Source organism: Jaculus jaculus, chromosome 19, assembly GCF_020740685.1.
Source record: "Jaculus jaculus isolate mJacJac1 chromosome 19, mJacJac1.mat.Y.cur, whole genome shotgun sequence".
NCBI lineage: Eukaryota > Metazoa > Chordata > Mammalia > Rodentia > Dipodidae > Jaculus > Jaculus jaculus.
The window spans coordinates 59,918,304-59,944,066 of record NC_059120.1 but is presented as its reverse complement, the minus strand read 5'-3'; the positions used below and the strand labels follow the sequence as shown (position 1 = coordinate 59,944,066).

At 50.0% G+C, this 25,763-nt stretch overlaps 2 protein-coding genes across 2 annotated transcripts; one reads left to right on the top strand and one right to left on the bottom strand.

Moving 5' to 3' along the window:
* Positions 1 to 99: 99 nt before the first annotated feature.
* On the bottom strand, positions 100 to 10,984 carry Mettl25b (methyltransferase like 25B). The gene is made up of 8 exons (XM_004667288.2): positions 10,763 to 10,984; positions 5,201 to 5,325; positions 4,849 to 5,041; positions 3,451 to 3,513; positions 3,083 to 3,226; positions 1,915 to 2,399; positions 695 to 879; positions 100 to 378 (listed from the first exon to the last, which is right to left on the bottom strand). The coding sequence occupies exons 1-8, from the start codon at positions 10,871 to 10,873 to the stop codon at positions 257 to 259; spliced, it is 1,428 nt and encodes a 475-aa protein (XP_004667345.2). The 5' UTR covers positions 10,874 to 10,984; the 3' UTR covers positions 100 to 256.
* Positions 10,985 to 11,761: 777 nt separating this feature from the next.
* Positions 11,762 to 24,567, top strand: Isg20l2 (interferon stimulated exonuclease gene 20 like 2). Its single transcript, XM_045138057.1, has 3 exons — positions 11,762 to 13,134; positions 21,487 to 21,687; positions 23,118 to 24,567. The coding sequence occupies exons 1-3, from the start codon at positions 12,421 to 12,423 to the stop codon at positions 23,229 to 23,231; spliced, it is 1,029 nt and encodes a 342-aa protein (XP_044993992.1). The 5' UTR covers positions 11,762 to 12,420; the 3' UTR covers positions 23,232 to 24,567.
* Positions 24,568 to 25,763: the final 1,196 nt, after the last annotated feature.

Sequence of the window (25,763 nt, the reverse complement as noted above, 5' to 3'; positions counted from 1 at the left end):
ACCTAGCCAAGGCGCATCTTTCCTCGTGCTCTTACAGCCCTGGGTGGCTCAGCAAGGATGAGGTGCTACCTGTCCTTATCTGACTGACAGAGACAGAGGTCAAGTCTTGTTCCAGGTTTTAATAAAACACAACACGAGGGAGGGAAGGGGGGATGAATCTGAAGTTTGCAGGAAGCCAGGGTGTTGGTGGATGAAGAAACACACCTGGCCAGGCTGGCACGTGCGGGCTCAGGTGGGATGAGGTGCGCCCTTCCTGTCAGCTGTCTTCAGTTTCCAAAACAGAGAAGGCCTGACCCAGAGGTGTCTTAGTGGCCACCAGAACCAGATTTCTGGGAGAGAGTTGAGGGCTGAAGATGGGCAGGAGCTCAGCATAGAAGCCTGAGAGGAAGGAAGGGTTGTCAGAAGGAAAGCGAGCCAAACTCCAGCCTCCTCCTGCCCCACCTGTAGCAGGCCCCTTCCCGTGGGAGAGGCCACAGAGGTACCAAGGACACCCTTTTCTCTAGGACACGGGCTGCCTGGGCACTGGCTTCAAACAGTCCTTGTGCCCCAGGTGCCCAGTGCCCAGGGTGTTTAAATCCCCCCTCAGGGAGGCGCTGCAGGTGGTAGGAATCGGCATGTTACCCAGTTCCTGCTCTACCAGGTGACTGACCACACGCAGCAGACAAGGCTGGACAAGCCCTAGAGCTGCCCTTACCTTGTTCCTGGAGATACAGTAGCCGGTCCAACAGAATCAGCGTCTCCACCAGCGGGGCCAGCAGGAGAGCCAGGCTGAAGAAGGCCACCACGCGGTCCCCCTGGGCCTGGTGAGCCCGCAGTGCAGGCACGTTCAGCGGCAGCTGGGGGTCCAGCCCCACTCGCCGTAGCCCCTGCTGCACGTACCTGCGGAATCGGCCAGCCAGCATTCCGCTTAGCATCAGGAACCTCCCCTCCCAGTTAAACTGCCTGCCTGCCTGCAGTTTGATTCCAACTCTGCTGCCCTCTTATGCACTTAAAACTACCTTTTTTTTTGGGGGGGGGGGAATTCAAGGTAGGGTCTTGCTCTATCTAGCCCAGGCTGACCTGGAATTCACTATGTAGTCTTAAGTGTGGCCTCAGACTCACAGCAATCTTACCTCTCCCTCCCAAGTACTGGGATTAAAGACATGTGCCACCACGCCCAGCTAGCTCTATTTCTTTTTAACACTCCTGGGTACAAGTGAGCCTCCTGTTTCAGCTCCCCAAGTAGCTGTGACTACAGGTATAGACAACAGCCTGGCCTAATTCTTTTGTCTTTGTTCCGCTTTGTACTGTGTGAGCAGGTCTGTTGCTATGGAGCACAGGCTGGCCTCAAAGTGGAAGTGATCCTGTTGCCCTAACCCCACAGCCCAAGTGCTAAAATTACAGACATGTCACCACACCCACTTTAATATTTTCTGTTTTTGTTTTCAAGACTGGGTCTCACTCCAGCCTAGGCTGACCTGGAACTCACTCTACAGCTCAGGCTGACCTCAAACTCAGTGATCCTACTATTGATCCTTCTATGTCAGCCTCCAGAGTGCTGGGACTAAAAGGCATGTGCCACCATGCCCAGTTTAATACTTGCTTTTAAATAATTCTTGGGCTCTGAACTATCTGTTCAATAGCCCAGGCTGGCCTCAAAGTACTTATCTTGCCTCTACCTCCTGAGTGCTAGGATTATATGGGCACAGTCCCCACATCCTCTTTAGGCAGTGCTGGGGATTGAACTCAGGACTTCATGTATACAAGGTAAGCACTCTTCCAACTGAGCTACATGCCCAGCCCCAGACAACTTCTAGAGAAACTGCAGAAGTTGCCCTGGTCAGTGAGAACTCAATGCCACTCCTTTGGGCACAGAGAATTTCTTGGGATGTGCTAACAAGTGGAGGTGGGCAGGAAGCCTCCGCCGAACCTTACTCTTGGATCTGGAGCTCATGGGCTCTGGGGATCCCCTGCACACCGGGCCTGCGGAGCTCAGGGCAGGCATGTCGGATGACCGTCTCCAGCGCTGCACGGAAGCAGTGGCTTTGCAAGGCAGGTCCTGCTTTCTGCAGCCGCTCAGCATAGTCCTCTAGGGCATGGCACGCCCCCTCTCGGAGCCTGTAGGGCAGTTCATGGCCAGGCAGACTAGCCACCCACTGACTCAGTGGGTAGCTCCCGGGGTCACTGAGCTTCATGTAGCAGCAGCCCACCGAGGCCACGGCCACCACCTCAGGGCAGCAGCAGAAGTGCCGGAGCAGGGCAACACTCAGATCCCCACAAGCGTGGAGGCCTGTGAGCAGCAGGCGGGTGCCAGCCTGTCCCGGTTGCTCCAGGGGAAGCAGCAGCTCCTCACACAGGGCTGTGGGGTCCACCCACTGAGCCACATGGTGTGGGGGATGGCGAGGGCCCATCCGGGCCTCCTGTGGAGAAGGGAAAGGCAAATTGGCATTCTGTGCTGTCCTGGACCATGAAGGGATCTATCCTCAATTACACAGCAAAGAAGCTGGGCAAGGAGAGCTGGCTGGACACTGTCAGTCTTCTGGTCTCTTCCATCATTCTCCTGTGGGTTTTTTTTTTTTTTTTTCCTTGTGGTGGTGGTGGGGCGGGGGAGTAGAGCCTTACTGTGTATACTAGGCTGGCCTCAAAACCTGTGGTAGTCCTTTCTCTCTGCCTCCCAAATATTGGGGTTACAGGCCTGAGGTATGATGCCAGGCTCTGTTTTCCCTTTTCTTTTGGTAGTGTTGGGATGGTTGGCCCCACAACAGAGCTACATTCCCAGCTTTCCCAGATTTTGTATTGGTAAAAGGTCTAATACCTGACTGAGGGCTAAGGATATACTTCAGTGCAGAGTGCCTGCCTGGCACATGCAAGGCCCTGGGTTTCATCCCCCGCATGGCTAATATGGCCACATCATAGTCTATTGAAAACACACTGGTGTGGAAAGCACTTTAAAACAGCAAGTGCCTTTGAGGTGCAGGGATTCTTGAGGAAGGGGACCCTTGGGCACAACATAGTGGAAATAGGCACTGACTCAAGCTGACAAGCTTAGATGTGGGCAGTCAGGCTTGGTGGCCAGTTCTAGGGTGCAGGCAGGATGGCTTACCCTCGGGTGCCTCTTTTCCATTTTGTCCAGAGCTTGCAGGAGCTCCTGGTCCAGGCGCTGTGCTCTCTCCACCAGTCTTGGATCCCCTTCCAGGCTCTTCACCATCAGTCCCAGCCCCAGAGACATGAAGCGGGAGAGATGGCCCTGGAGTCACGAGGGAAGAGACAGCGCTGTTCAGAGACCTATCCTCCGTCATCTTGCCAGTGGCCTGGACACCCGGGTCCTCCTAGGCACCACCAAAGGGTTCATTTCTACTCTGGCCAGTTCTACCACTTCTCAACACCTGCCTCCCCAAGCCTGAGGCCCAAGTAAGCCCCCAATAGTTCGATCCTCACGGCTCAAAGAAGACAGTATGTCAGGAGTCTCACCTGGCCTGAGCCTACATCCACAACCTGGGTGCAGCCAGTGAGGTCACTCAGCTTCTTAACCAACTGTAGGAGGAGAGAGGAGAGAGCAGGTCAGTGTAGAGAAGGTGGAGAAGCCCAGATGCCAGGAAAACACAGAGGGCACCAAGAGTGGCAGCCAGAGTGGAGGTGCAGGGGAACGCTTGGCCCAGGCCAATCTCAAGTCAGTGACTCAAGAACAGGGCCCTAGGGCTGGAGAGATGGCTTAGCGGTTAAGCGCTTGCCTGTGAAGCCTAAGGACCCCGGTTCAAGGCTCGGTTCCCCAGGTCCCACGTTAGCCAGATGCACAAGGGGGTGCACGCGTCTGGAGTTTGTTTGCAGAGGCTGGAAGCCCTGGCGCACCCATTCTCTCTCTCTCCCCCTCTATCTGTCTTTCTCTCTGTGTCTGTCGCTCTCAAATAAATAAATAAATAAATTAAAAAAAAAAAAAAAAAAAAAAGAACAGGGCCCTGAAGCCATGCTGGCTGTGGACTGAGAACTGGAAAAGACAGTGCCGCACACAAAGCCACCAAGCAACCCAGGCAGAGGCTGAGAAGCCCACCCAGCACAGGAACAGAATGTCTGCCGGGGAAGGAACTTCTTGCAGGTGCATCCAACCTGCGGCCCAGGATAGCTATCCATGTGGCTCAACACAAAACTAAATGTTACTATTACTATTGATTTTTCAAGGTAGAGTCTCACTCAAGCCCAGGCTGACCTGGAATTCACTATGTAGTAGTCTCAGGGTGGCCTTGAACTCACAGCAGTCCTCCTACCTCTGTCTCCCGAGTGCTGGGATTAAAAATATGTGCCACCATACCTGGCTTACTTTATATTTTTTTATTTTAAATATTTTTATTTAGTTATATGCAAGGGAGGGGGAGAATGGGTACGCCAGGGCTTCTAGCCACTGCAAACAAATTCCAGACACTTGTGCCACCTTGTGCATCTGGCAGGTCTTGGGGAATCAAACCTGGGTCCTTTGGCTTTGCCAACAAGCACCTTAACAGCTAAGCCTTATGTCCATCCCTACACTTTATTTTTATTTATTTATTTTTTTTTCGAGGTAGGGTCTCACTCTGGTCCAGGCTGACCTGGAATTAACTCTGTCATCTCAGAGTGGCCTTGAACTCATGGCAATCCTCCTACCTCTGCCTCCCGAGTGCTGGGATTAAAGGCATGCGCCACCATGCCTGGCCCTACACTTTATTTTTAACTCAATTGCTGGGTTCTCAATCAAGTGTGAACCGTGTAGGGAACAATGTCATGTTGCAATGTCAGAAGGTTGGACATATCTGTAGGACTTCTGATCTGGCATGTGAGCTAAGGGCCACACATCTCTGTAACTCCCAGACTTGGCCATCTGGCCTCCAGTCTCCTTACCTCTCCCAGCCTCCGGATCTCATGCTGCTTCTTAGGCTTGACATGTTTACGAAAAGGAGCCGTCAGTCGGGAGCTCTGGCTGGGGTTCTCCAGGAACTCTGACGGCGTCTGAAAGCCAGGTGTCCGGGTAAAGGCGAGGGCATATGCTGTGGACTTCAGGGCCAGCAGAGTAAGTGGCCAAACTGACCTGTACCTGAGATAGTCCAGCCCAGGCTGCCAGTGAGTAGTCCAAGCACATCCTGAGTGTGCCAGCTACACCCTGGGGCCCAGAAGACCTTGGGCGACTAAGCACAGGCTGGATGCAAAGCTGAACACCTGAGTTCCCCAGCACAAAGGCCCCACTATTTCATACCTGACCACCTCCCCTTCCCTGGGCATCCCCAGCAGCAGGGTGGCCAGCTGTGGGGGGCTCAGTCCATCCAATGCTTCTTGCCATGAACAGGGAAGAATGCCCCACAGACTGTCTGTAAAAAATTCCTGTGGGAAGAGAGAACCACCAGTTAGCGTCAGTCCTGCTTCCTAGCTCCATCCACTGCCTGGCTCTTTCCAGTACTGCTGTCCCACAAGACCACCTCCGGCTCACCTGTTACCTCTTGAGCCTGCCCCAGAACCCAGGTGGCACTGACTACATGCCGGACACACCTCTCATTTCCCTGTTTATCTGTGTCTGTCCTTTCAACTCAACTCTCTACAAGGAACACTTTTCTTCACGTCTCGATCCCTAGCGCTGTCACAGTGACTGGCACACGGTACTTAGCACATCACCGTTTAGTAATCTGTTACTGTATGCGCCAGGTACTTGTGTAGTTGCGTGTGCAAATGCACACACACGTGAGTGCGTGCATGTGGTGACTGGTGAGTCTCAGGCGGTTCCTCAGGTGCTCCCTCAACCTCTCTTTGAGGGTCTCTTTGGTCTGAAAGCTCACCAGTTAGCCTTGACTCTCTGCCAGGTAAGCTCCAGGCATCCTCCTGTCGTTGCCTCCTAACTTACTGGGATTAGACTCCAGCCACCATGCCTGCAATTTGTATATGGATTCTGGGGATCAAATGCAGGTCCTGAGGCTTCCAAAGCAAGCACAACTGAGCTAGTTCCTCAGCTCACTTTCATGTTATTATTTTTTAAGGTTTTTTTTTTTTTTTTTTTTTTTTGAGGTAGGGTTTCACTCTAGTTCAAGCTGAGCTGAAATTTACTATGTAGTCTCAGGGTACTTTTGAACTCACTGCAACCCTACGTCTACCTCTCAAGTGCTGCAATTAAAGGTGTGCATTACCACACTCGCTTTTATTTTATTTATTAGAGAGAGAGAGAGAGAGAGAGAGAGACTGATTGTGAGGTAGAGAGAGAATAGGCATGCCAGGGTCTCCAACCACTGCAAATAAACTCCAGACACATGTGCCACCTTATGCATCTGGCTTAAGTGGGTACTGAGGAACCCAACCTGGGTCCTTAGGCTGCACAGTAACCACTAAGCCATCTCTCCAAACCTTTTTTTTTCCCCCCCTGAGGTAGGGTCTCACTCTAGCCCAGGCTGACCTGGAATTCACTCTGTTGTCTCAGGGTGGCCTCAAACTCACGGCGATCCTCCTACCTCTGCCTCCCCAGTGCTGGGATTAAAGGCGTGTGCCACCATGTCCGGCTCTCTTTTGGTTTTTGAGATAGGCTCTCACTCTAGCTCAGGCTGACCTGGAACTCACTCTGGGCCCAGACTAGTCTTGACTATCTCAGCTGACTGTTAGGATTATAGATGTGAGTCACCATTCCCAGATTCCACTGGTATATTTTATTTTATTTTGGTTTCTTGAGGTAGGATCTTACTGTAGCCCAGGCTGACCTGGAATTCACTATGTAGTCTCAGGGTGGCTTCAGACTCATGGCCATCCTTTTATTTCTGCTTCCAAGCACTGGGATTAAAAGCATGCATCGCTATGCCCAGCTGACTCGTGTATTTCTGTTTGTTTGTTTTTGGTTTTTGGAGGTAGGATCTCGCTCTAGCCCAGGCTGACTGAATTCACTATGTAGTCTCAGGGTGGCCTCGAACTCACAGCTATCCCCACCTCTGCCTCCTGAGTGCAGGGATTAAAGGCATGTGCTACCATGCCCGGCTGCACTCGTGCATTTTTGCTCATGCATTTGTTCATCATAATTTCCAGAGCTGAGGTTTAGTCACACACTAAGCTTTAGCCTAAGCTCAAGGAATGTGATAATGAACCAGAGAGACAGGAGCCTTGCTTAAAAAAAAGTTTCTGGTCAGATGTAGCTCACTGGCAGAGTACTTACTTAGCATGCATGACATCTGTGTTCCATCTCCAGCACTACAAACATAATAAAATATACAAAAATAGGGGCTGGCGAGATGGCTTAGTGGGTAAGGCATTTGCCTGCAAAGCCAAAGGATCCCAGTTTGACTCTCCAGGACCCATGTGAGCCAGATGCACAAGGGGGAGCATGCTTCTGGAGTTCGTTTACAGTGGCTGGAGGCTCTGGAGCGCCTATTCTCACTCTCAAATAAATAAATAAATAATTTTTAAAATAACAAAAATATTTCAGCAACTGGGCTGGAGAGATGGCTTACATTTAAGACATTTGCCTATGAAGCCTAAGAAGCAACGTTTAATTCCCAAGATCCCACAAAGTGATGCATGTATAAGGTTGCACATGAGCACAAGGTGGTGCATGTGTCCAGAGGCCCTGGCACACTTGTTCTCTCTCAAATAAATAAATAAAATATATTTTTTTTTAAAAAAAAGGAAAAGAAAAGAAAGGTCCAGGTGTAGTGGTGCACACCTATAATCCTAGCACTTGAGAGGCAGAGGTAGAAGGATTACAGAGAGTTCAAGGCCACCCTGAGATAACATAGTGAATTCTAGGTCAGCCTGGGCCAGATTGAGACCCTACTTAAAAAAAAAAAAAAAAAAAAGAGGGGAGGCTGGAGAGATGGCTTAGTGTTTAAGGTGCTTGTCTGCAAAGCCTACGACCCATGTTCACCTCTCCAGGTCCCACATAAGCCAGACGCACAGAGACTCAAGTGCACAAAGTCACACATGAGTCTAGAGCACAAGTGCAGTGGCCAGAGGCCCGGCTCACCAATTCTCTTTCTCTCTCATTAAAAAAAAAAAAAGGCCAGGCATGGTGGCACATACCTTTAATCCCAGCACTCAGGAGGCTGAGGTAGGAGGACTGCTGTGAGAGTTTGAGGCCAGCCTGAGACCAATTCTGGTCAGCCTGGGCTACAGCAAGACCCTACCTCAAAAAACAAAAAGAAAAGAAAATGCAACCTAGTGCCAGGCGTGGTACTGCACACCTTTAATCCTAGTACTTGGTGGTGGTGGTGCAGGAGATAGACGACTGAGAATCACCTTGAGTTCAAGGCCAGACTGGCCTGCTTACTGAGTTCCAAGTCAACCTGCGCTAGAGTGAGGCCCTGTTTTAAAAAATGGAAAAAGGAGGGTCTGGTGAGATGGCTTAGCGGTTAAGCGCTTGCCTGCATAAGGACCCCGGGTCAACGCTCGATGCACAAGGTGGCACATGCATCTGGAGTTTGCAGTGGCTGGAGGCCCTGGCATGCCCATTCTCTATCTGTCCTCCTCTTTGTCTGTCTATCTGTCACTCTCAAATAAATAAATAAAAATAAACAAAAAAAAGGAAAAGGGGAAAAGAAAATACAAGCACTAGCAAACATTCATATTTTCTACAGATACCACTATAGCATTTGACATGTCTTAATGCACTTAATAAAAAACTCTATGATACAGGTACTCTCTTTTCTGTTGTTGCTTTTCAACGTTTGGTATTGAACCCAAGACCTCATAAGGAATGATTTTTACCACAGTTACATCCCCCCATATCCAGCCCTTTAGGGTCTCACACTGTAGTCCAGACTGGCCTGGAGCTTATGGGCAATCCAAATGCTAGGATTAAAAGCATGCATCACTACACCTGGCCTTTCTTTCTTTCTCTTTCTTTCTTTTCAACTTTTCGTTTTCTCAAGGTATGGCCTCACTCTAGCTCAGGCTGCCCCGGAATTCACTATGCAGTCTCAGGGTGGCCTTGAACTCATGGCCCTCTGCCTCCAAAGTGCTGAGATTAAAGGGATGTGCCACCATGCCTGGCTCACCTGGCCTTTTTTTTTTTTTTTTTTTTAGAAAAAGATTGATTTGTGAGGAGAGAAAGGGGGGGAAAAGAGAATGGGCACACTAGGGTCTCTAGCTGCTGCAAACCAACCCCAGGCACATGCACCACTTGGTGCATCTGGCTTGACATGGGTACTGGGGAACAGAACTTGGGTATTAGGCTTTCCAGACAATAGCCTTAACAGCTGAGCTCAGCCATCTCTCCAGCCCTTATATTTTTTCCTCCAGCCCTATTCATTTATATTTATGAGAGAGAGAGAGAATTGGCACTGGGCCTTAGCCATTGCAAACAAAATCCAAACAAGTGTGCCACCTTGTGCACATGCGTCATCTCACACACAGGCATCACCTTGTACATCTGGCTTATGTGGGTTTTGGGGAGCAGAACCTGGGTCCTTAACCTTTGTGGGCAAGTGCCTTAACTGCTAAGTCATCTCTCCAGCCCCTTCTTATTTTTATTATTTATTTATTTTTGTTTTTCGAGGTAGGGTCTTGCTCTACCCCAGCTTGGCCTTGAATTCACAAGGTAGTCTCAGGCTGGCCTTGAACTCTCAGCAATCCACCTGCCTCTGCCTCCTAAGTGCTTGGACTAAAGGTGTGCGCCACCATGCGTGGCTATCCCCCCTTTTACTTTTTTTTTAATTAATTTTTTGCTTATTTTTATTTTATTTATTTGAGAGCGACAGAGAGAGAGAGAAAGGCAGATAGGTAGAGAGAATGGGCACGACAGGGCTTCCAGCCACTGAAAACGAACTCCAGACGCATGTGCCCCCTGTGCGTCTGGCTAACGTGGGTCCTGGGGAATGAAGCCTTGAACCGGGGTCCTCAGGCTTCACAGACAAGCCCTTAACGGCTAAGCCACCTCTTCAGCCCCCTATTTTTTTTTTTAAAGAGACAGAGTCTCATGTTGCCCAGGCTAACCTGAAACTTGCAATATAGCCCAGGCTGACACTGCACTCATGTGGAACAGCAGAAGTAAATACAGAGAAAGCAGTAAGAAGGTGTTCCGGAGAGAGATGGTGGTGGCAACAGAGATAAAGACAGACAGAGGATATGTGGCATGTGTTCTGAAGGTAGAGTCAAGAGCACCTGTGGGCAGACCGAATAAAAGATCCGAATCGGGATGGCTTCTGGTGGTGTTACTGACAGTTTATCTCATTCATTCTTCACAGTGATCCTCCAGATAGGGATCCATTTGTGGTCAAGGAAATTGGGATGGGAGCGAATGAGGAGACAAGATTCCAAAGCTCAGCAGTCCACTATACTACAAGAAGATAAATTTATAGCACAAAACCAGTAATTTATTCAAAGCCCGAACATCCCTGCTGTTGGAACACCCGGTATATGGCTAGAATAGCTCAACACAATTGCACACGGCTCAAAAGACCATACTTTTTTTTAAAAGAAATTATTTTTATTTATTTGAAAGAGAGAGAGAGAGAGGATGAATATGGGAGCGCCAGGGCCTCCAGCCACTGCAAACGAACTCCAGACACCTGTGCATCTGCCTTACGTGGGAGCTGGGGAATCGAACCTGAGTCCTTTGGTTCTGCAGTGAAGCGCTAAGCCATCTCTGCAGTCCCCAAAGACCAAACATTCTATTTAACCAGCTTTGGGGGAAGGACAGGAAAGCAAAGGAGTGTTAGAAGAGAAGGAACGACCCTAGTCTGAAGCTGTTCCGGTGACAGAAGCATCAAGGGCTGGGTCTCCAGGCTCTCCGCGGTGGGCTCCCGGCCGACCCTGCCCCGCCCCGCCCCGCCCCGCCGCAGACCCCGGGCCTTACGATGATGTAGGCGTCCAGGATGGAGCGGTAGAGCGCCAGCACCCGGGTGACGTTCACAGCCAGCTGCCTCCTCTCTTCCTGGGAGAGGCCCCGGGTGGACACGCCCGGCATCCCAGGAGAACGCGGAGAGCTGAGACGCCCGAGGCCGCGGCGGCGACTCGGGAAGGAGCGACTCGCAACCGGCGCGCCCGTCCACCTTCGCGCAAACCACGGCGTGCGTGGGAAGCCGACCTGCGACGCGCCCGCTCCCCGCTCCTCCCCCTGACGTCACCTGGCGCGACGTCCCACCGCAAGGGCTCCGCGCCCGGGCGGGTGACGTCACAGACGCGCGCCCGGACTGGAGACGTCACAGACGCGCGTCGGCGAACGTCACAGACGCGCGCCGCCGCGGCCTCCGGCTCGCTCAGTCTTCCGCGCTCGGCCCGCGCCTTCCCGGAAGTTGGGGTCGCGGTTCCGGTGCGCGACGCTTCCGCTGTGGCGCGGCGTATCCCCGTCTTCGCGTTGTACCTGCACGGGGCCCGGGGGGCCGGGGAGCGCATCCCGCCGCCGCCGCCCCCGCAGCCGCCGCCGCCGCCGTCGCACCCCGGGTCGCTGACCTCGCTGCCCGAGGCCGGGGCGCGCGCGCGGAGACCCCCGACGCGGTCCCGCCGGCCCCGGCTGCTGCGGCGGCGTGCGCCGCTCACCACGTCCGGCTCCGCACGCTTGCGACCATAGCGCGCCCCTAGCCGGAGGTAGGTAGGTAGGTAGGTGTGTGCGGCTTGCAGGTGTCTCCGCTCCTCCCTCCATCGTCAGCAACCCTCTAATTCTCGAGGCTCCCTGCCTTTCCCTTGGCATGTGCTGTCAGAGGTCCTTACTTACTATTTTATTATTCGTTTGAGAGAGAGAGAATGGGCGTGCCAGGGCTCCCAGCCACTGCAACGAACTCCAGACCCATGCACCACCATGTGCTTCTGGCTTCAGTGGGTCCTGAGGAATCGAACCTGGGTCCTTTCACTTTACAGACAAACGCCTTAACTGCTAAGCCATTTCTCCGGCCCAAAGACCCTTACTTAGGGGGGGACTGGTGAGGTGCATGTAAATAGTGCCCCCCCCTTCTCCCCCACATGCAAGAATTTGTTTTCATTCCTGGGCGTGTGCTGTGGATTCCTGGCTAATCCGAAGTCTTCCAACCCACCCCCCTCGTTGCCGTGGAACATATGTAAATGATCCCTTTCTGTGCCGATTACCGGGCTCACCCATTCTGCCTGCCTAGACCTTGCAGAATTGGAACTCAGTGGGACCTCCAGCCTTTATTTTACAAATGAGACTGAGGCCCAGAGAGGGTAAGGAACGGAACACCAGCTGGCTGGTGAATTGTGGGACTTCACTAGAATTCAGACCTCCAGCTTGCACCAGTATGCCAGTACCTTTACCATACAATTTTGTTTCCTCTCTGGGAGCAGTCTGATGTCCTTCTCCTTTAAGTCTTCCAGAAACTGGTCTGACCTTGTTTCTTTCCCCAGGCCTATGGGTGCAGGTGCCAGGATCACTCTTGTCCCCAAGGCTTACTGCGGACCTCCACATGTTGGACTGAGGGATTCCACAAAGAATGAGTCCCTCGTCCTTTTACCACTCATAACTCAACTTTCTCTACTGCTGTCCTGTCACCCAACGCCCTCATGTCTACCATACTTCTGAACCTGGATTTTGGGGCACCTCCCAAAAAGACATTCGAAGGAAATGCCAAGCATCAACGTTTTGTCAAGAGACGACGATTGCTGGAACAGAAGGGTCTTCTAAATAAGAAGAACCAGCCCCCTAGCAAGGTGTCGAAGTTGCATTCAGAACCTTCCAAGAAAGTGGAGACACCCAAGGTGAATGGCACTTGTAAGACCTCTTCCCAGCCACCAAAGAAGAAGGCAGCTGCTTCCGGCGGGTCGGAGAAGTCTGTGGCCAAGAAAGCGGCAGTGACTTGGCTGACCCCTGCTCCTTTACAGAAGGCGGATTCTGTTGTAGCTAAAATCGATTTGCTGAGCGAGTTTCAGAGTGCCCTTCCAAAGATGAAGCACCGCCCACCCCGCCCCAAAAAGAAGCCCCCTGAGAAGAGTGCCACCCAGAGCTCCACCCAGACTCACTCAGAGAGCAAGCGTTCCAAAGCACCTCAGAACTTGCCAGGGAAGATGGTGGCAATTGACTGTGAGATGGTGGGCACAGGACCCAAGGGGCGGGTTAGTTCTTTGGCTAGGTGCAGCATCGTCAACTACAGTGGTGATGTGCTTTACGATGAGTACATCCGGCCCCCCTGCCATATCGTAGACTACCGGACCAGATGGAGTGGCATCCGCAAGTGCCACATGGTGAAGGCCACACCCTTTAAGACTGCTCGGGTCCAGGTGAGGAGCATGGGACATGGTAGTGGTCAAGAGGTGGGTGGTGAGAGGTTTGGGACCTTTCTCAACTCTGGGCAGGTGCCACAGGACTGGAGGGAGGGAGAATGTCAGATGACCAAGAGGGCTTCTGTTGGGGGAGGAGTTGTATTGCCTGCTTTCCCCTTTGTGACACAGTACTCAACAAAAGCCGTGTAAGGAATGGTCTCTCGGCTCACAGTGAGGCTGTGCTCCATTATGACACGGAAGGTACGTTAGCCAGAGGTCTGGGGTAGCTGGTCATAGTGAGGCAGCAATCAGGAAGCAGAGCGCTCTACTTGCCTTCTTATTCAGTGTGAGACGTGAGTCCATGGAATGGTGCAATCCACATTTCACATGGGGCTTCCCATCTCATTTAAAGTAGTCTGGAAACTCCTTCATAGGTATGCCAAGAGGTTTGTCTCCTAGGTGATCCTAGATCCTGTCAAGTTAATGGTCAAGATTAATCATCACAGGCTGGGGAGATGGCTCAACAGTTAAAAGGTACTTGCTTGTACAGTTGGCTGGCCCAGGTTCAGTTCCCCAGTACTCATGGAAATACAGATGCACAAGGTGGCATATGTACCTAGAGTTTGTTTGCAGAGTCAAGAGGTCCTGGTGCACCCATATTCATTCTCTCTCTCTCAAAAATTAAACAAGCTGGACGTGGTGGTGCATGCCTTTAATCCTAGCACTTGGGAGGCAGAGGTAGGAGGATCACCGTGAGTTTGAGGCCATCCTGAGACAACATAGTAAATTCCAGGTCAGCCTGAGCTAGAGTGAGGCCCTGCCTCAAAAAAACAAAAAATTAAAATAAGCAGTAATCAAGGGCTGGAGAAATGGCTTAGTGGTTAAGGTGCTTGCCTGCAAAGCCTAAGGACCCGGGTTCAATTCTCCAGTACCCACGTAAGCCAGAGATACACAAGGTGGCACATACGTCTGGAGTTCATTTGTAGTGGCTAGAGGCCCAGATATGCCCATTCTCTGTGTCTTCTTTCCATTTCTCAAATAAATATATTTAGGATGTGAGGGCCCATTGACCACCAGGGTTGATTCTGCTGATCTGGCTGGCTAGGCAGGTGTCCCTTCCTCCTCACCGCTCCATGTGAGTCCCTCCCAGAGCTGCACGCATGGTCGAAGATGACGTAGAGGAGGAACCATGTTCAGTCAAGGGTGTACGTACAAGTAGCTGTGATCCCCTGCTAGAACCTCCAAACAAGCTCTCAAATAATTTAAACAATGACCATCCCAAGTGCACCCCACAAAATAACCACTCTTTTCAGAAGTTCCCTGAGCTATAACAGACCCAGCATTGTTCTGAAGGGCAAAGGCAGTCTCCTGAGATTCAGTTCATCTCTTAGCCACCAGGCCTTATAAAACCCCAAAACTGGCACTGTATTAACATTCCCATTCCAGAAGGAGAGAGCGCGGCATAAGAAGGAAAGATCAGACCAAAGCAAGACTGAAACCCAGCAGGGCAAACACCGGGCCTGCAGCTCCATACCTGGGGCCGTGTGGAATATTTGGTAGCATTGCCCCTCCATCTCTGCTCTGTTTCCTTTGTGGTTTGAATGTCAAATGCTCGCCCCCATAGGCTCGTGTCTTTGAGTACTTGCTCCCCAGCTGGTGGCCCTGCTTGGGAAGGTTGTGGAACCTTTGAGGGAAGTGGGGCACTGCGGGGCAGGCTTTAAGGTTTTTGTGTCTGTTCATACTCTTGCTTCCTTCCTGACAATGTGATCGGCTCTGTTCTCACTGTTACCACCTTTGCCTCCCCACAAAACTATGAGCTGAATTTCTGAACCCTTTCTTTACCTAAGTTGCTTCTGGTCGGGAATTTGTTCAAAGCAATGAGAAAGTAGCTGGTGCTGCCGCTCTTGGACTGATCCACTTCGTTCCTGAAGACTCCTTTGATACACCCCTGATGCTGGTATGTCCAGTATCCCAGGGTTTCCATAGCAACTTCAGTTTTACCTTCATAGCTTCTTGGGGCCTCCTTGAAGGGACTCCAACCCTGCCATGCATGCCTGACCTCAGCAGCCTTCAGAAACCTTGGTACAAGCTTCCATGACCACCTTACTCTTAACTCTTTCATGCCCTGAAAACCGTTGTGCATGGACCATGTTGCAGACCTCTTCAGGAAATGTGTTCTTGATCCCTTTGGTCACAGCTGCAGTTGTGTGCTTTGTAGCTGCCTGTGTGTGCTTTGTGGCAGATCCCAGGTCAGGGAAACCCAGTCCAATTATCAGTTCCCAATTTCTCAAATGATCTTGCCCTTGGGACATCTTTCCTATTGTCCCAGTGCATAGCATTAGATTTCTCTGTAATGGTACTCATCCCTTCAACAATTACAACTACTTTTTCACCCACCTAATCTGCAACATTCCACCTACCTAACACTCCTTGCCCTGCCAACCTGTACTGGAGAATTGACTCAAGGCACCTGCTTGCAAAGTTGGCAAGCCTAAATGCAGTCCCTGGCACCCACATAAAGCCAGTTGCACAAAATGGCACATGCACCTGGAGTTCATTTGCAGTTTTAGGAGGCCCTGCCATGCCCATTCATTCATATTCATTCCCCCCCCCCCCCGTAGCAAATAAATTAAAAAAAAAATTATGTGTGTATGGGTGTGCCAAGGGCTTTTGCCACTGTAAAGGAACACCATATGTTTGTGTCACGTTTTATGTCTAGCTTTATGTGGGTGGCTTGGGAATTGAACCCTGAGCCAGCGGGTTTTACAAGCAAGAGCCTTAACTGCTGAACCAGCGTCAAGCCCCGCATATCCTTCTGCCCACTTGGTTTCATTCACTGTATACCTAGCCGAAATGCTAACCAGTCTTGAGGTTTCCTCTGTCCAGACAGTACTTTAAAAGTTTTTGTTGTTGCTTTGTTTTTTGAGGTAGGGTCTCACTCTAGCCCAGGCTGACCTAGAATTCACTATATAGTCTCAGGGTGGCCTCAGACTTCATAATTCTTCTATCTCTGCCTCCTGAGTGCTGGGATTAAAAGCGTGTGCCACCACACCCAGCAATTTTTTTTTTTCTTAATATTTATTTGAGAAAGAGGCAGAGAGAGAGAGAGAATGGGAACGCCAAGGCCTCTAGCCACTGCAGACACATGCACCATCTTGTACATCTGACTTATATGGGTACTGAAGATTCGAACCTGGGTTCTTAGGCTTTGCAGGCAAGTGTCTTTAACTGCTAAGCCACCTCTCTGTTCCTTAAATTTATTTACAAGCTGAGAGAGACAGAGAGAATGAATGGGAGGACCAGACCTTCCAGCTGCTGCAAACAAACTCCAGACACATGTGCCTCTGGCTTTACATGGGTAAAACTCCCAGAACCCATGTACAAAGCTAGTCATGGCCACATGTTTCTGTAATCTAGTAGACTAGGGTAGGGGCCAGAGAGTACCAGCAGCTCAGGTTGAGGGAAGAGACCTGGCTCAAATGCACAGATAAGTGAAATGATGACACATGACATTTCTCCTCTCACACTGAAAATAATAATAAATAGGGACAGAGCCACAGATGTCAAAATAGCCTGGAGCAAATGTCAAAAGTGTTGTTGGTAGGAAAAGGTGGAAAGTTGATAGAAGGAGCTGAGGCAAGCTGGCTGTGCTTACTCTTATGCCTGTAATCCCAATTTATGGGAGATGGAAGAAGGAGGGTCAGAAGTTACAAACCATAGTGTGGTGTGATGATGCATACCTTAAATCTCAGCACTCAGGAGACTGGGATAGGAGGATTTGCTGTGAGTTTGAGGCCACCTGAAACTACATAGTGAATTCTTGGGCAGCCTAGGCTAGAATGAAACCCTGCCTCAAAAAACTAAAAAAGAAAAAAGACAAGTTGCATTGGGGCATGGTAATACACGCCTTTAATCCCAGCACTTGGGAGGCAGAGGTAAGAGTATCGCCGTGAGTTCAAGGCCACCCTGAGACTTCATAGTGAATTCCAGGTCAGCCTGAGCTAGAGTGAGACTCTACCTCAGAAAACCAAAAAAGGGGGAAAAAAAGTTGGGGCTAGCCTGAGCTACATGAGACCCTTGACTGCCCACCACACCCCGCACAAAGGAATTGGAGCATGGTTGCATAAAGCACATCGGTGGGTGAGGTAGCCTGTGGTAAAAGGCATAAGCTGACACAGGGCCTGTAAGTGGGTTCTCATTTGTTGAGCAACCTACTACTCATGCTAGCCCTGTGCAGGATTTGAGTGTCCAGCTAGTGAACATGGAAGGAGGGAAGGTGAGAGATAGATGGAAGGGAGATGAGCCAGCTGGTCTTGGCCACCAGGGGGCAGCCTTGGTCTAAGTCTTTGTAATTTCTGGCTGATGTCCTTTACTTTCTCTTGCAGTATATGTATTTAATAAACTATCCTTTTTTTTTTTTCAAGGTAGGGATCTCACTCTGGTCCAGGCTGACCTGGAATTCACTGTGTAGTCTCAGGGTGGCCTTGAACTCACGGTGATCCTCCTGCCTCTGCCCTCCTGAGTGCTGGGATTAATGGTGTTTGCCACCACCCAGGTTTTAATAAAAATTTTTATTTGTAACTGTTTTATTTATTTGTTTATTTGTTTGAGGGGGGGTAGGGAGAGAGAATGGGCACACCAGAGCCTCTAGCCACTACAAACAAACTCCAGATGCACACACCACATGCCACTTTGTGCATCTGGCTTATGTGGGTACTGGGGAATTGAACTTGGGTCCCTAGGCTTTGCAGGCGAGCATCTTAACTGCTAGGCCATCTCCAGCCCCAACTACTCCTATTTTGTTTAAATAAAAACAAAAGGAAGTCCTGAACTGCTTTTGGTTTGTTGCTTGTTTATTTATTTATTTATTTGAGAGGGAAAGAGGCAGAGAGTGAGTATGAGTACGCCAGGACCTTCTGCCATTGCAAACAGATTCCAGACACGTGTGCCACTTTGTGCATCTGGCTTTTTGTGAATACTGGGGAATCAAACCCATCAGGCTTTACAAGCAAGTGCTTTAACAGCGGAACCATCTCTCTATCCTTGAACTTGCTGGGTAGCCAAAGATGACTTTAATAAAATTTCTGATCCTCCTACCTGCTTCCCAGTGCTGGGATTTACAGGCCTTTAAAAAAATTTTATTATTGTTGTTACTGGCAAACAGAAAGCGGAGAGAGACAGAGAGAATGGGTGCACCAGGGCCTTCAGCCACTGCAAACAAACTACAGATGCATGCGCCAGTTTGTGCATCTGGCTTTACGTGGGTACTGGAGAATTGAACTCAGATTGTTAGGCTTTGCAGACAAGTACCTTAGCCACTGATGGATTCTTTATGCCAGAAAGCTGGTTAAAGGAGTTTTATCAGAGGTGAAGTGCCAGTTTAGAAGACCAGTCAGTGGCTGAAGAGAAGGCCCAGCAGTAAAGGCACTCACAAAGCCTGATGGCCTGGGTTCAATTCCCCAGGACCCAGGTAAAGCCAGATGCACAGTGACACATATGTCTGTAGTTCGTTTGCACTGGCTGGAGGCGCTGGTACAGCCATTCTCTCTTCCCTGTCCTTGAAAATAAATAAAAATTTTAGCCGGGCGTGGTGGCGCACGCCTTTAATCCCAGCACTCGGGAGGCAGAGGTAGGAGGATTGCCGTGAGTTCAAGGCCACCCTGAGACTCCATAGTGAATTCCAGGTCAGCCTGGACAAGAGTGAGACCCTACCTCGAAAAACCAAAAAAAAAAGAAAAAAAAAAAGAAAGAAAATAAATAAAAATTTTAAAAAGAAAAGACTAGTCAGGAAGTGTTGAAGGAATCCTGTGCACAAGTGTACAACGGAGTACTTACAGACGTGGGAGACCAGCAGCTGGGGAGACTCTTAGATGGCAAATTGTCCCTGCTCAGTGACACCGTCTGCTTCGGGACTTGCAAAGTACAGGTGGTGGTGGGCAGCCAGGAACAAAAAAAGAGGATGGGCACGCCAGGGCTGGAGAGATGGTTTGTAGTTAAGATACTTGTCTGAGAAGCCTCAGGGGCCCGGTTTGATTCCCCAGTACCCATGTTAGCCAGTGGCAGAAGGTGGCAAATGTGTCTGGAGTTCATTTGCAGTGGCTGGAGGCTCTTTTTGCATCAATTCTCTCTTTCTGCCTCTTTCTCCTCCCTTAAGTAAATAAACTGATAAAATGTGGAAAAAGAAATCAAAGATCTCTAAGAATATTTATTTGATGGAGAGAAACAGACAGATCAAGTGGGCTGCCTGGGCCTCTAGTCACTACAAATGAACCCCAATGTGTACGCTGCTTTGTGCGCCTGGCTTCGCATGGGTCCTGGGGAATCAACTCAGACCATTAGGCTTTGCAAGACAGCGACTCTAAGATGGGGTCTCACAATGTATCTCTGGCAGAGCTAGAATTTGCAGTTCAGACTCAGCCTCCCATATGCTGGTGTGTGCAGCCTCACCCAGCTATCTGTATTTATTTATTTGAGGGGGAGAGGAAGAGGCAAATAGAAGAATGGGTGCCCCAGAGCCTCTAGCCACTGCAAACGAACTCCAGACACTGTGCCACCTTGTGCATCTGGCTTAGGAGTACTGGGGAATTGAACCTGGGTCTTTAGGCTTCACAGGCAAGTGCTTTAACCACTAAGCCATCTCTCCAACCCTTGCCCAGCTATTCTTTTTTTTTTTTTTTTTTTTTTTGCCCAGCTATTCTTAATCTTTTATGGCCCTTAGTCTTTTGAGAGAGTGATGCAAACCAGACATTCTTCCCTCAAAAGTACTTCACATTTTTGCATTTAATTTTGGCATCTATTGCCTCCCTGGAGCCCAGTCTCAGACTTTATGGCTTTCAGCTGTGTGTCTTAAGTCAGCATAACAGTACAGTAAGGGACTTTAAGTAGCAGGTCCCAGCTGACCATTTTTTTAAAGCCTGTTTTCCATTGAAGACTGAAGGAAGGGGCTCAGGGTGGAGCTCTTGCCTGGCATGCATACGGCCCTGAGTTCTGTCCCTGGTACTGTGGAACGGAGATAATCCTCCATGGGGTGAAAGTTAATAAGAATGTCAGGAGTGGGCTGGAGATGGCTCCATGGTTAAAGATGTTTGCTTGCAATACTTGATGGCCTGGGTTTGATTCTCCATTACCTACATAAAGCCAGAGGCACAAAGTGGCACATGCATCTGGAGTTCATTTACAACAGGAGTCCCAGGGTCACCCGTCGTCTTCCTCTCTCCCTCTTTTTTGTTTTGTTTTGTTTAGCGAGGTAGGGTCTCACTGTAGCCCAGGCTGACCTGGAATTCACTATGCAGTCTCAGGGTGGCCTTTAACCCACACTGATCCTCCTACCTCTGCCCACCAAGTGCTGAGATTGAAAGTGTGCACCACCACGCCTGGCTTCTCTGCCTTAAATAAATTTTTAAATATTTTTTTATGAGAGGAAATTGGCACACCAGGGCCTCTAGCCACTGCAGTTGAACTCTGTGCACGTGCACAACCTTGTGCATCTGGCTTACGTGGGATCTGGGGAGTTCCACATGGGTCCTTAGACTTTGCAGGCAAGTGCCTTAACTGCTATGCTCTCTATCCAGCTCAATAAAAGTATATTTTTTTAAATTTAAATTAATCTTGCTGGGCATGGTGGTGCACACCTTTAATCCTAGCACTCGGTAGGCAGAGGTAGGAGGATCGCCATGAGTTCAAGACCACCCCAAGACTACATAGTGAATCCCAGGTCATCCTGAGCTAGTGAGACCCTACCTCAAAAAAAAAAGGAAAGAAAAAAGGAAAAGAGGACCTAGAGAAATGGCTTGGTGGTTAAGGTGCTTGCCTGTAAAGCCAAAGGACCTAGTTTTAATTCCCCAGGACCCACGTGAGTCAGATGCACAAAGGGGCCTACGTATCTGGAGTTTGTTTGCAGCGGCTGGAGGCCCTGGCACACTAATTCTCTCTCTCTCAAATAAATAAAGAAAAGTAAAACACTAAAAAGAAAAGAAAAAAAAAAGAGAATGTACCAGGCATGGTGATACACACCTTTAATCTCAGCGCTTGGGAGGCAGAGTTAGGCATATTGCCATGAGTTCAAGACCACCTGGAGACTGTAGAGAGTTCCATGTCAGTCTGGGCTAGAGTGAAACCTTACCTTGAAAAACCAAAGAGAGAGAGAGAGAATGTAAGGGGCCACTGATGGTGGAGATCTAAATAGTTTACCCATGGACATTAGTGGGGAGAGGGTGAATTTTAGGAGAAATAAAATGTATAGGAGAGGGTATTTTAGCGATGGGAGTTGGGGAAAAGAAGCCAGAGGGACCAGTAGCTGTGTTGGCCTTTAGGATAAAGGAGCTCTGCCCTTCAGTCCCCTTCTCACGGCCTCCTTTCACACCTGTGCAGATCTTGAAGATACTCTCCGGGAAGGTAGTGGTGGGGCATGCCATCCACAATGACTTCAAAGCCCTACAGTACTTCCACCCCAAGTCTCTCACCCGAGACACCTCCCGAATCCCCCTCCTCAACCGGAAGGCCGAGTGCCCAGAGAACGCCACCATGTCACTGAAGCATCTCACCAAGAAGCTGCTGAACCGGGACATCCAGGTACCTCTCCTAAGCGCCCCCAGTCCCCCAACACACCACAGGCTCTCTGTCTGTCTCTCACATCCAGGTACCTCTCCTAAGTGCCCCCAACACACCCACAGTCTCTCTGTCTCTCACATCCAGGTAACCTCTCCCAAGTGCCCCCAACCCCTCAACACGCACCCACAGTGTGTGTGTGTGTGTGTGTGTGTGTGTGTGTGTGTGTGTGTCTTTCTCTCTCTTTCCCTCTCTCTCTCTCTCTCTCTGTCTCTCATATCAAGGTAACGTCTCTTTATGTGCCCTTTGAACTCCTCAATACACGTACTCTCCCTAAGTGCCCCTCCAACTTCGCCCAACTCTCTCTCTCTCTCACTCACTCACTCACTCACTCACTCATGCAGCTTGAGCCTGCTGGAGAGTGTTGGCCTGGGGCCTGGGGCCTGGCTCAGTCTGCATAGAGGAGCAGTAATTCCTGTGTTCTACCCCACACTCTGGCCATTGGTGCTATGGGAAAGGCCAAAGCTGAAGGTGGATTTGCAACTGCTTCAGAGGAGGAGAGCAGCAGCAGTGGCTTGAAAGATGCAGGAACCATTTCACGTGCTTGTCATCTGCAGTGATGAAAACATGCCACATAGGAAGTGAGACTGAGCTGCCGGGGCCTGGGGAGATGGCTCAGGGGTTAAAGACTTCACCTGGAAAGCCTCCCGGCCCTTTTACTTCCCAGTACCCACATGAAAAGTGGTGCGTGTGTCTGAAGTTTGTTTGCAGTGAATGGTACTCATTCCCTTTCTCTCTGTTGTAAGTAAATGAATTTATTTGTTAACAGAAAGAGACAGGAGAGAGAATGGACCAGAACCTCCAACCAGTGGAAACAAACTCCAGATGCATGTGCCACTGTGCATCTGACTTTTTTTTTTTTTACCTTTTATTTATTTTCCTTTTTTTTCTTTTTTTTTTAATTGACAACTTCCATAATTGTAAACAATATCCCTTGGTCATTCCCTCCCTCCCCCCACTTTGCATCTGGCTTTTTTTTTTTTTAACCTTTTTCTTTTTTTTCTTTTTTTTTAATTGACAACTTCCATAATTGTAAACAATATCCCTTGGTCATTCCCTCCCTCCCCCCACTTTGCATCTGGCTTTTTGTGGGTACTGGGGAATTAAACCTGGGTTGTTAGGCTTTGCAGGCAAGCACCTTAACTGCTGAGCTGTCTCTCCTGTCCTGTAGAACTCAGAGTGATGCGGTCTGCCAGGCCGCACAGAAAGCGGAGAGCACACGACTTGCTAGGAGCCGAGTCTCCGAGGCGGCCCAGGGCGTAGAACTCCAGTGGAGCTTTGAGCACACTGCAGAAGAGATGGCGTCGGCTTAGCCAGGGAGGGAGTCCAGTGTTGGCTGGGAAAGAAAGAAACAGTGCTTGTACCTTCGTGTCCTTTTCTTCCTTCCTCTCTAGGCTGGAAAAAGTGGTCATTCCTCTGTGGAAGATGCTCAAGCCACCATGGAGCTGTACAAAGTGGTTGAAGTCGAGTGGGAGAAGCATCTGGCCCAGAATCTCCCCAAAAACTAGCAGCCCTAAGAGACGGAGGTGGCAGAGCAGTGCACAGGCCTGCCAGCTTCAGCCTCCGGGAGCTCGGCTTGCCGGGGGCGAGGCTGACCTCAGACGTAATACCCATTGAAGTTTCATCTCTGCCATCGCGTTTCCTGTCTGGTTAAATGTCCCATGGAACTGAGAAGCCTTAGGCCAGCCTGTGGCACAGACTAAATCCCAGATACTGAATAATGGAGTGGTTGAGTAGGAGGTCCCAAGTTCAAGGCCTGCTTGGGCCACAGAATGAGTTCAAAGCCAGTGGGTCCTGTTGAAATAAAATGTAGAGTTAGGGTGGGGAGTGCAGTTCAGCGGTGGGATGCTTTCCTAGCATGAGGAAGCCCTGGGTTCAGCCCCTTGACAAGAGGCTGGGGAGACCCCATCCTTAGACTGCTGACTTGACTTTCTTCCTAAATGGTGCTCGCTACAGGTCCTTGGGTGCTTTGTGCCAGCCAAGCTTTTTGACTTTCAAAGTGAAGGACATGCCAGGAAATGTAATTCCCCACACTGCCTTACCACTAGGGTGCTTGTATGCCTCTTTTTTGTTGGGGGGGGTTGTCGAGATAGGGTCTCACTCTAGCCCAGGCTGACCTGGAATTCACTATGTAGTCTCAGGACGGCCTTGAACTCATGAAGAGCCTCCTACCTCTGTCTCCCAAGTGCTGGGATTTAATGCATGCACCAGCATGTGTACCTCTCTTTTAGGAGGGCAGAGGGGCCCTGTGTGGTCAGCGCTGGCCTTAAACTCCTGAGCTCAAGCAGTTCTTCCTCGGCCTCCTGAGTAGCTGGGACTAGAGGTGTGCACCGCTGTGCCTGGTTGGTCTCATTTTGGTTTTTGGTCCTGGTTTAAGCCATGTGTGGTGGCCCAGGTCTATGATGTCAGCACTCAGAAGGCTGATGGAGGAAGATCCAAAGTTCAAGGCCAGCCTGCACTATGTGGAGAAGCCCTATCTCCAAAAAGAGAGAGAGAGAAAGAAAAGAGAAAGAGAATGGGCACTGAGCTGTGTGCTCACATTACATGTCATCTTTCTGGCTCAATCTGCCTTGGCTGTTGGGGTGTCTTATGCCTGCTGCCTTTCAGGGGAGGCTTAGATCCCTTTGGGGTTATAAAGTAGGTAAGAGTAGAGCTTGGAAATAACTTTTCTGTCTCTAAAGCTGTCTCTTACCTAGAGTAATGGAGGATTTACTTAATTTAAGTTCTATGTGGTAGGATTCGATGGAATTTAAAGTTTTAAATTGTTTTAATACTCTTACCTTGTTGAGCCAATCCTTATAAAAACCTCAAGTGATTCTTTTGATAAATTTTTATAATAGAAAACAACTTTGTGGTGGTTTCTTTTTGGCTCCATATAAAAGGGCATCACAAGGTGTGGAAGGGCTATGGAGCTCTGTAGTGTGTTCCCGGTCTGCATGGCTCTCGCCAGGGCCTTGTTGCCTGAAGGTCGTCATCAGCTCTGACCAAGCCTTGTTACACAAATGGTGCTTTGTTCTCCCTGTCACAGATCAACAAGCACACCTAGAACGACACCCCAAGCCATGCCAGCACCCTGGTGCAGGAGGTGTGTGACCAAGAGAGTGAGATGGAGTGAATCAGTGGGCACGAGGGTGGGACTGAGCGGGGGAGGAAGGTGCTGGGTGACGCCAGTCTGGTGGCTGGTGCCAGCTCTTCCTCAGTGTCACACACCTTCATCTCAGGAAGGTGAGTCATGGGTCTGTCTGGAATTACTGTTCCCTCAGAGAGAAGAGAAGGAAGAGCATACATGCACCATGATGTGTGCCCTCTCTTGAGAGGGGTCTGGTCACAGCCATGGCTGCCCACAGAAGGGGGTTTCCTGCAGCACGAGATACGGCCTGGCCTTGTGTCATGTATTGGTGTGCTTCGACCGGAGCCGGGAGCGCCAAGCGCGTTCCTGTCATACTCCACATGTAACATGCACAACTGCTCCTGTGTAAAGGACTCACACTTCCAGTGGGACTAATCCAGGAAGGCCACACCGGAAATGGAATAAACAGAAGCAGGTCTTAATACATTGGGATTGGCAGACTGGAAGAGAACTGGGAAATTGTCATTCTAGTTCAGTCTTGGGGTTCCTAGCTGGAAAAGGACAATGTGTCTTTCTAAAGAAGCAGCTGTCAGGCTGGCAAGATGGCTCAGCAGTTAAAGGCACTTGTTTGCAAAGCCTAGTGGCTTGGGTTCCAATACCCAGTATCCACATAAAGCCAGATGCACAAAATGACACATACATTTGGCAGGAAAACATGCTGTGCCCATTCTCCCTCTCTGTGAGTGTGTGCTAAAGTGGCAGCTGGCTTTTGTGCCTTTCCCCCACCCCATGTTTACAAATGCATCAATTCTCTGGGTTTACTTTAAATTTATGTATTTGAGAGAGAGAGAGAGAATGGGTGCACCAGGGCCTCCAGCCACTGCAGATGTAGTCCAGGTGCATGCACTACCTTGTGCATCTGGCTTATGTGGGTCCTGGGGAATCGAATAGGAGTCCTTTGGCTTTGCAG